The sequence below is a fragment of the Lolium perenne genome, chromosome 6 (assembly GCF_019359855.2).
Source record: "Lolium perenne isolate Kyuss_39 chromosome 6, Kyuss_2.0, whole genome shotgun sequence".
NCBI classification, from domain to species: Eukaryota; Viridiplantae; Streptophyta; class Magnoliopsida; order Poales; family Poaceae; genus Lolium; species Lolium perenne.
This window is the reverse complement of record NC_067249.2, coordinates 269,601,297-269,611,272: the sequence shown is the minus strand read 5'-3', so window position 1 is coordinate 269,611,272 and position 9,976 is coordinate 269,601,297. Positions and strand designations below refer to the sequence as shown.

The 9,976-nt window shown below is 51.4% G+C and overlaps 1 protein-coding gene across 2 annotated transcripts; it reads right to left on the bottom strand.

The window, feature by feature from the left end:
* Positions 1 to 2,953: 2,953 nt before the first annotated feature.
* On the bottom strand, positions 2,954 to 4,414 carry LOC127326719 (tropinone reductase homolog At2g29290-like). 2 transcript variants are annotated; one of them, XM_051353506.2, is made up of 4 exons: positions 3,949 to 4,414; positions 3,611 to 3,836; positions 3,326 to 3,444; positions 2,954 to 3,239 (listed from the first exon to the last, which is right to left on the bottom strand). In XM_051353506.2, the coding sequence occupies exons 1-4, from the start codon at positions 4,237 to 4,239 to the stop codon at positions 3,075 to 3,077; spliced, it is 801 nt and encodes a 266-aa protein (XP_051209466.1). In that variant the 5' UTR covers positions 4,240 to 4,414; the 3' UTR covers positions 2,954 to 3,074. The 2 variants fall into 2 exon arrangements, with proteins under 2 accessions (XP_051209466.1, XP_051209467.1); XM_051353507.2 differs by having other exon boundaries at positions 3,338 to 3,444; positions 3,949 to 4,409.
* Positions 4,415 to 9,976: the final 5,562 nt, after the last annotated feature.

Here is a 9,976-nt window from a genome sequence, read left to right as displayed (position 1 = left end):
CGGAGGCCAAGTATATTGCCGCCTTTGAGGCAGCAAAGGAAGCTGTTTGGATCAGGAATTTCCTGATGGATCTTGGTGTCGTTCAGGGCGCGTCCAATCCGTTAGACGTGTATTGTGACAACAATGGTGCTATTGCACAAGCCAAGGAACCTAGACGACACCATAAGGACAAACATATACTCATGCGATACCACCTCCTCCGCGAGATTGTCGATCGAGGCGATATCAAGTTATGCAAGATACACACTGATGCAAATGTTGTGGATCCGTTGACGAAGCCTTTACCACAGCCTAAGCATGAGGCGCACATGAGATATATGGGCATTAGATGCCTGGACATATGATGTCGGGATGATTGACTCTAGTGCAAGTGGGAGACTGTTGGGAATATGCCCTAGAGGCAATCATGTATGACGATATTCCCAATGTATTCATAATGTAATAAAGTAGTCCATGTATGAACATCTGATATGTATCATTGAATATGTGATTCAGTTGTGGAACTATATATTCATGTTGTTCATACTATATTGTCCTTAGTCGTACAGTTATGCTGGGCACACAACTTAGACTAATGTGTGAGTTGACTGATGACTCGGTTCCACTTGTCAGGGGGCATGGTGATGCTAATCCAACTTACACTAACTCGGCTAAAGTGTTTAGCGAGCCGGACTGACCCATATTGAGATACAACGAACAAATCTTCATTTGTATGTCTCAATCAATGTAATCCTTAGACCTAAGGTTGTCGCATGATCTGATTTGTGGATTAGCGACGTAGGTTCTATCAAATGATGTTCCGTAACAGAACAGTTATAAAGGCAGGGTTCGGGTCGGCAAAGAAGCAAGCTGCATGACATGGATAACCAAGATGGGATTTTGCCCCTCCGACAGGAGAGATATTCTCTGGGCCCTCTCGTGTGATATGATTCGGAAACATGGCCATGCGCGACTCGGTTAAGTGTTAACCGAGGAGTTGGACTAAGTGTTAGTATGGGAATCACATATCATGGTACGAGAAGAGAGTTGAGCTATTAAAGGGATGACTTCGCCCATAGCTTGACAAGGTATATCGTGAGGCTAAAGGGACTTAGGCGCAAGCCACATTGAAAGGTATGTCGCCATAACTCTATGGTACTTGGGAGTCGGCACGTTCTGCTAGGAGCCGCTACGGTTGATCGATGTGAGTCGGACTCACATCGTGTCCAAGTCACCATGAGCTTGTAGGGTCGCACACTTAAGAGCGGGAGCAAGTCGTTTGGGTTGGCCCCGAATCGAACACGAACTTGGTTAGTGAGTTGGACTCACGGTGACCTGAATATAGGCCTGAGTGAATGGGCCACAAGTGTTGTGGAGTACAGTATCACTTCCTATATATAGTGGGGCGTAGGATGCCCAAAGGGCACGGTTAGAAACTCCCATGTGTTGGGAACCCTAGCCACCACTCAGTCCAGCCGCCGTACTGGACCTAGCAGTCCACCGTCTGAGCTCCTCCTCGTACGTGTGTATACCGGCAGAGGTGCTGTACATTCAGCACTTCGACGATCGGGATCAGATCGGATCGTGGGACTGCATTGCTACACGACGCGTCATCAGTAATCCGCACCCGCGCGTCTAGTGGTAATCCTCATGGCCTTCTACCTCGGCTAGATCCTGGGAGAATCGTGTAGAAAAGTTTTGTTTTATCTCTACGCGACCCAACATGGGGTAGCACCATAGGGCCACGGAGTCGGAGGTGACACCATGGCGTGATGGGCCTGAGGCAAGCCGAGGAACGGCGGGCGCTGGGGCGGCCCTGGCCACATCTGGATTGATCCTGCCCAAGGGTTCTGCATTGAAGGCCGTGGAGCCTAGGGACCCTTCCTGGGTGTGTTGGAGTTGACACCATCGCGCTGCTGGGGAGGCGCGGAGTGGAGGTAGCGGCACCGCGCGCCGAAGTGGCAGCTTCCTCGCTGGAAATTATGGCACGCATCAGGGCGGCGTGGTGGTGCTGTATTGTCTGCTGGGGCACGCGGTGGTGAAGGAGTTAGAGCGCCTCGAGCGATGAAGGCGGATGGGGCCGAGGAGGATGACTCGTCGGACTGCTGCAGTGTGAGCTCCTCGAGGCGAAGCGATGAGCGCACGTCGAGGAACGACGGTAGGGGGCACTGCTTGAGGGTCAGCGTGCGCATATAGGCAAGTTGAGACCCGAGGCCGCGGAGCGTGTTCTGGACGAGACACTTGTCCGTGATGGTCGTGCCCAACGCGTTGAGCTCGTGGGCGAGGATCTTCTGCGTGCGGCAGTAATCCGCCACGGTCATGGAGCTCTGTTTGAGACCGTGGAATTCTTGCTCAAGCTAGGAGGACCGAGTCTCAGAGTTGTCGTGGTAGATGTTGGAGAGACACGTCCATAAGGCGTGGGCAGGCTGCGGCGTGGTGGATTCGACAACCATGGCAAGAAGCTCGGGCGCGACAACGCTATTGAGCCATGATCGGACGATGACGTCGTTCCGACTCCACTGCGGCGTAGGATCGGCGGGGTACTCTTCCTCGAGAAGATGATCCTCGAGGGCGTACTTCTCGGCTGCGTCGGTGAACATGCCGCGCCATTGGAGGTAGGTGGAGGTGCAGAGCTCGAGGGTGACCGGAACAACGGCACAGATTCTTGGAAGCGCAGCGGCGAGCGCCCGGAGAGAGGCCATGGCGGCGGCTTCGGCTGCTGCCGCCGCGAGATCGGCGGCGGAGGGATCTTGCGGCGCCATGGAGAGAGAGCATCGTAAGCCCTAACCTAATACCATAAAGGCAAATATAATTGTTGCACTTAGATTGATTTGATCCCATTGGGATTATATAGTACAAGGAGGCTTGGCTGCCAAGGCAATACAATTTAGAAAATACCTAACTACTCTAGTACGAATCCTCCTTAACTTGGCCGGTTGATCGTGTCCTTCACGTATACGTCTAACATATGATATCCAGAGCTAAAAGCCTCGAATTACACAGGATGATCAATTACACAATTTTGCAGACATACAAATACTCTCTTCTCAAATTTATTCTCTCCATTTCATCTCGAGCAGCAGCAGCGTCATCATCTAAGCACTAATGGTTCGGCCACCATCGACGCAAATAACCTGGCCGGTGATGAAGGAGGCGGCTGGCAAGCACAGAAACGACACCGCCGCGGCAATCTCCATCGGCTTGCCGCTTCGTCTCATCGGCGTCTTCGAGTGCTCATCCGCTAGTTGATCTGTAGTTGTCTGTGCACAAACACAAGACGTCAATTTCATGCGAAGTTGCTTTTACAAATGATGAGGGTGCTAAAGAAGAAAGAGGCGTGTCGTACGTGTGCGCTTACATCTTTGATCAGATCAGTCGTGACGAAGCCTGGTGCGACACCATTCACACGGATCATGTCCGGTGCCCACTCGGTAGCAAGGCTCCTTGTAAGCTGGTTTATCGCTCCTGCATCCATACGGATACCAACGAGACATTGGTTATGTTAAACGATGCAACAATACAACTCGCCATTTTACACCCTAGATGAACTCTCTTCTTTTTCTCTGAACCCTCTTCTTCTTAATAACCAATAAAAATGGCAAAATGACTTGGTCGTACAAATAAGGCATACCTTTCGTGACATTATAGATCGCGGCGCCTGCATAGCTGATCGTGCCTCCAATGGAGGACATGTTGACGATGCTGCCTCCTCCTGCAACGGAGGAGTTAAGCAGAAGAGGCCTGGCGAGCTGGCTGAGGTGGAAGAACGACTCCAGATTAGTGGCCATCAGATGCGAGTACTCGTCCGCCGTGCTCTCCGCGGCCGCCTTGACGAACAGTTGCCCCGCGTTGTTTACCTGCATGCGTGGAGCAACAGCAAATACAGAAAATCATCAACATCTGCATGTGTCGTCGTCTTCAGATTGTTTACTCAAGTACGTGTCGAACGTTGGCGACGAAGCCGCTTACGAGTATATCGAGCTTGCCGTCGAAGGTTTCCTTGATCGTCTCCATGAGCTTCTCCCTGTCGGCGCGCACGGAGACGTCGCAGACGGCGACGGTGACTCGCAAACCCTTCTCCTCCCACCGCCGGCGGCTGTCCTCCAGCTCGGCCGCGTTCCGGGAGCAGGTGTGCACCCGCGCCCCGAACCCGGCGAGCTCCTCGACTATGGCGTACCCGATCCCTTTGCTCCCGCCGGTGACGAGCGCCGTCGTGCCGGCGAGGCTCCACCGCTCCTCTCTGCTCATCTCGGCCGCCATCTCGATCTCTTTCGATCGGCAGTGAGGCAGGATCAGTACGGTTGTCTGCTAGTACTACGTACGGTGTTGAGCGTTAAATAGAAGCTACAAACGTTGAGGAGGACAACAGTACGAGATGAAGACCAAGAGATTGCTGGACCGATCTCAGCCGCAGGGCCTCAGCGGCGGATGCAAAACACAACAAGGAAACTAGACTTGGAGTAGTAAAATTTTATATGACCACGTTAATTACGGCGTAGCTTGAGCAGCAGTCAGCGAAGAATGAAGAAAGCTCTTGACCAAGTTGGTAGCGGCTGTTCGTGACGTCCCTGATGGTCGGAGCATGAAGTATTCAGTGACGAGACGACTGGGCGTATCGACTGAGCATGAAGTATTTGCGGAAAACCGGACAAAAACCGTACAACAACGACAACACCAAGGGGCCACGCCCACACCCACCACAACCCAGAAACAACGAAGCTCCAACCCGAAACACAACTCCATCAAAACAAGACGACATAACACCACCGCCGGAGAGAAGACGCCGTCGCTGCTATGGGAGGAGCAGACACGGGACGCTCGAACGAAGATGATGAAGCCAACCCTCTGAGGAGCCCAACACTCGGGGCCGCCGCCCCGACATCCAGCCATTCCGCTACGCCAAGCGGACCACCAACACCACCTTTCGGGACCGCCATCCCGACATACCACCGCTCGCACTCGAGCCACGACGCCGCACGACATAGCCACCCGCAACCCAAGCTGCACAGGGTAAGCTGCTCGCAGTCCACGGCCGCCGCATCAACATCCGGGGCCGCTGCCCCGGCCTAAAAGTCAATCGCCTCCTCCGAGGCGCGTCGACCGAGCCGCCCACCGCGACCAAGGTTGCCACCCAAGCTGTGGCAAGCCGCATCCCTGCACCATAGAGTTGCCGTTGCACCGCTGTCCAGGGCCGCCGCCCCGGCTCTCCACCTCCTACTCGAGGCCGCCGCCTCGACATCCACCATCCCAGATGGAAACAACGACACTGCACGGCGTGAAGGTTAGGCTCTCCAAGACGACGCCCCCAAGGGAGAAGTGACGAGACCGCCGCCGCCGTCCGCTCCAACCGAGATAGGAACTTGGGTTTTCACCCGGAGAGCATCGGCTGCAACAAAAGGTCGGGCCTCCAAGGCAGCGCCTCCAACGAGGTAGCGACGAAAAACGCCGCCGTTGCCCGGTTCCACCGGAGCTTGGGTTTTCACCCGGAGCACCCACGACCTCAGCAGCCACCAAACACCACCACCGGAAAGACGCGGGCCCATCATGAACCTCCACCGGAAAGACGCCGGCTCATCATCCCTCCAGATCCTGACTTGAAGCCGGATCTGCCACCCCGCAGTGTGAGGCAGAATCTCTTGCACCACTGCGTTCTAGGGCCGCCGCCCCAGCATCCCTCCACGGCTCCACTGCAGCCTCCAAAGCACCCCCGGCACATGGCCAGCCGCCGTGAGCACGACCTCCATCACGCCGCTGCAGCCTGCAGCCCCGAGCTGCTCCAAGGTTCAGCCGACGCCCCCAACTCCTCACACGCTGCCTGGAACAGCCGCCGACGCTGCCGAAACAGCCCACGCGCGCCGCCGCCGCTCCATGCCGAGCTCCCGCTGCAGACTAGGGAATTCGCGCTCCTCCGCTGTAGGCACCTCCACTCTACGCTCGCCCCCTGCCTCCACGCCTTGACGCCGAGCCGCGAGCCGGCGTCGCCGCCGCCGCCGCCGCTCAGGCCAGCCTCTGCCCGCGCATCCGCCAGATCTCGACGAAGAGGCACGCCCCGCGCCGCGCTCCACGGGCGAGAGGAGATGACCCGTTCTCCCCTTGTTAGTTGAAAATTATGTTGTCGATCAGTCTGTTTGGCTTTTTATCGTTATTTCTTAGTAGCTGAGAACTGTTTACGAAGCGGAGGATCTAGAGTGTGATAGTCGTCTGCTCAAAATGGCTGGAATGCCATTTGAGTTTTAAAAATATATTTTACTGTTTACTATCACTTATCAGCTTTCAATTGAAGTTGGGAGCTATGCTTAATAAGTCGAGAAAAGCACTACAGGAATGGAGCTATATGCCGAGGGCCGGGAACCCTCGGCGTAGCATGCTTTGGCCCTCGGCGTAGGCTATACCGAGGGCCGCCCTCGGCATAGCTCCTCGGCGTGTAAGTCCCTCGGCAAAGGCACTATCGCCGTCGGCGTAGCCCTAGGCATAGCTCCTCGGCGTGTAAGTCCCTCGGCAAAGGCACTATCGCCGTCGGCGTAGCCCGGCCCTCGGCGTAGCACGCTACGCCGACGGCAAAACCCTCGGCATAGACTTTTAAAAAATTCAAATTTTCCGTTTCCAAAAAAATTCAAAAAAAAAATTCGAAAAAAAAATATTTTTTTTTCTATATGCCGAGGGCAAAACCCTAGGCATAGACATTTAAAATTTTTAAAATTTTAATTTCTTTTACACAATTTTTTTTACTTGTTTATCTTTCACCCAATACACTTTTAATTCTAACTACACTTAATCTTATGTCAAATTACAATCATGGTTAAACTTCCCAGTCGGTCACCCATCCTCACACTACTCTAGCCTCAGCACGCTTAACTTCTTGGTTCCATTCGGATGAGCTTCCATTATAGAATTGACACCTCTTGCTGATAATAATAGCATATCAACCCTATTAACCCTTGAACCGTGATGCACACTTCTTTATTTTTGAATCCCAAACAATTACTTAAGTAGACAACAATAAATATATATAAGTAATAATAATATTGAATTCAAATAAAAATAAAATGATTTTATTTTTTGGTCTTTTTCTATTTAATATTGAATAATTAATATCTTTAAATCGGAAAATCAAAATTCCACAAATAATATGTCTAAATCGATCAGAAAAATGAGAGGAATCTAAATATAATATACATATCATCATTTGAACCTAAAAATTAGAGGAATCCAAATATGACACCCAATTTGCCATGTGGCCAAAACAGCCCCCTCGCGAGATGCGAAATGGCCGTATCGGGCGGGCTGGTGCACCGTTCGCCAACACGCTAAACGGACAAAAATTAGCACATAAAGTGATGTGTTATAGACATAAAAACATTTTTTGCGGAATTTATTGAGTGACGGAAAGTGTACCCCTAGTTCAAATCCGGTCAGTTTCCAGCGGATTCGGCGGGACACCGCAGGAAGCTGCATGGATTCCCAGATAGCTAGGGCGCACATATGGCATGTGATATGTGGTGCGAAGGCGGTGTCCTACCACTACGCGAAGGTCTCGCGCAATACTAAAATACGCCCCATGTAGCTGCTTCATAAAATAAACCCGTTTTGGCACCCCGAAAATGAAAAAACCATCGCCCATCGGTCGGATTGGAAATCCGCGCCCGAGGCCTTGCTTCCCATCCCAGGGACCACGCACATGCCAAATATGGCCTCGTTCCGACAAACTATACGGTGTCACGGGTCGTTTCCGACTCATTTGCCCTAAAAGGCATAGAACTCCGGACGTGATAGCCCTGTTTGTGAAGGGTTTTCCAAAATAATTGCCGTATCCTAATTCCGACTTTTGGAGTGGTTACTAGGACACATAAAATGACGCCACGCGGCTCCGCGGGATTTCCTGACTTTGTTTAAATTGTCATTTGGCCAAAACGGGCCCCCACGGAGATGCGGTATGTCCGTACCGGGCGCGCTGGTGCACCCGTTTACCATCGCGCTAAACGGACAAAAATTGGCACATAAACTGATATGTCATAGACCTAAAAACATTTTTTGTGGAATTTATTGAGCGACGGAAAGTGTAGCCCTAGTTCAAATCCGGTCACTTTCCAGCGGATTCGGCGGGACACCGCAGGAAGCCGCATGGATTCCCAGATAGCTAGCGTGCACATATGGCATATGATATGTGGTGCGAAGGCGGTGTCCTACCACTACGCAGAGGTCTCGCGCAATACTAAAATGCGCCTTATGTAGTTTCTTCACAAAAAAAACCCGTTTTGGCACCCCGAAAATGAAAAAACCATCGCCCATGGGTCGGATTGGAAATCCGCTCCCGGGGCCTTGCTTCCCATCCCAGGGACCACGCACGTGCCAAATATGGCCTCGTTCCGACAAACTATGCGGTGTCACGGGCCGTTTCCTACTCATTTGCCCTAAAAGCCATAGAACTCCGGACGTGATAGTCCTGTTTATGAAGGGTTTTCCAAAATAATTGCCGTATCCTAATTCCAACTTTTGGAGTGGTTACTAGGACACATAAAATGACGCCATGCGGCTCCGCGGGATTTTCTGACTTTGTTTAAATTGTCATTTGGCCAAAAGGGGCCCCCACGAAGATGCGGTATGGTCGTACCGGGCGCGCTGGTGCACCCATTTACCATCGCGCTAAACGGACAAAAATTAGCACATAAACTGATATGTCATAGACCTAAAAAAAATTTTGCGGAATTTATTGAGCGAAGGAAAGTGTAGCCCTAGTTCAAATCCGGTCACTTTCCAGCGGATTCGGCGGGACACCGCAGGAAGCCGCATGGATTCCCAGATAGCTAGCGCGCACATATGGCATGTGATATGGGGTGCGAAGGCGGTGTCCTACCACTACGCAGAGGTCTCGCGCAATACTAAAATACGCCCCATGTAGTTCCTTCACAAAAAAAACCTGTTTTGGCACCCCGAAAATGAAAAAACCATCGCCCATGGGTCGGATTGGAAATTCGCTCCCGGGGCCTTGCTTCCCATCCCAGGGACCACGCACGTGCCAAATATGGTCTCGTTCCGACAAACTATGCGGTGTCACGGGCCGTTTCCTACTTATTGCCCTGTTCGTGAAGGGTTTTCCAAAATAATTGTCATATCCCAATTCCATCTTTTGGAGTGGTTACTAGGACACATAAAATGATGTCATGCGGCTCCGCGAGATATTCTGACTTCGTTTAAATTGCCATCTGGCTAAAACGGGAACCTGAGAACATATAAGAAAGTGATTGAATTGTTTCTATGTTAACATGTTATTATACATGATTCAAATATGCATGATTTTGACATAAACGGATAGAGGATGTTTTTCTGAACATTTTGATACCTCATACGCATTTTTCTGACATCCTATGAATTAGTTATGATTTTTAAAAAATTAGACAAATTTGAAAAATAGCCTACGCCGAGGGTGGCCGTCGGCGTAGCCCTGTCTACGCCTAGGGCCAAAGATATGCCGAGGGCTGCCCTCGGCGTAGAGGTCGCTACGCCGACGGCCACGTTTCGCCGAGTGTTGAAAGGGCAGGCTGGCCTGGCCGGGCCATACGCCGACGGCCCCGACTTTTGGCCGTCGGCGTATAGCCTGGCCCTCGGCATAGCCTCCCATTCCTGTAGTGAAGACTGGAACCCGATCGATACAAGCTCAACGGCGAACGATCGAATTTATTTTGGTCCCACATTTTAGATATGTCCTGACCGTTATTAGGGCATGTACAATGGTTGATAAGACGGTCTTATCTTATGCCTTTTGATATGACAACAAAACATAGTATACAATGGGTTATTTTTTAGTCTTATCTTTAGCCTCGTGTATTCCTAAAAATATGGTGAGACATATTGTGCTAAGAGATGATCTCTCTTAGCCAAGAGAAGGCAAAGATCTTTTTTTGTTTCTCTCTCCTCCAACTCAGCAATTATCCTGACGGAGATATGTGTGATAGGTCCCACATGTTAGAAGGCAGGTAGTTCTATCAGTTTTCCTTGA

Coding starts and splice junctions, on each gene's coding strand:
- LOC127326719 (XM_051353506.2), bottom strand. CDS start 4,239: ATGGCGGCCGAGATGAGCAGAGAGGAGCGGTGGAGCCTCGCCGGCACG. Junction 3,837..3,948: donor ACGGCAAGCTCGATATACTC/GTAAGCGGCTTC, acceptor CCACGCATGCAG/GTAAACAACGCGGGGCAACT. Junction 3,445..3,610: donor GATCTATAATGTCACGAAAG/GTATGCCTTATT, acceptor GTATGGATGCAG/GAGCGATAAACCAGCTTACA.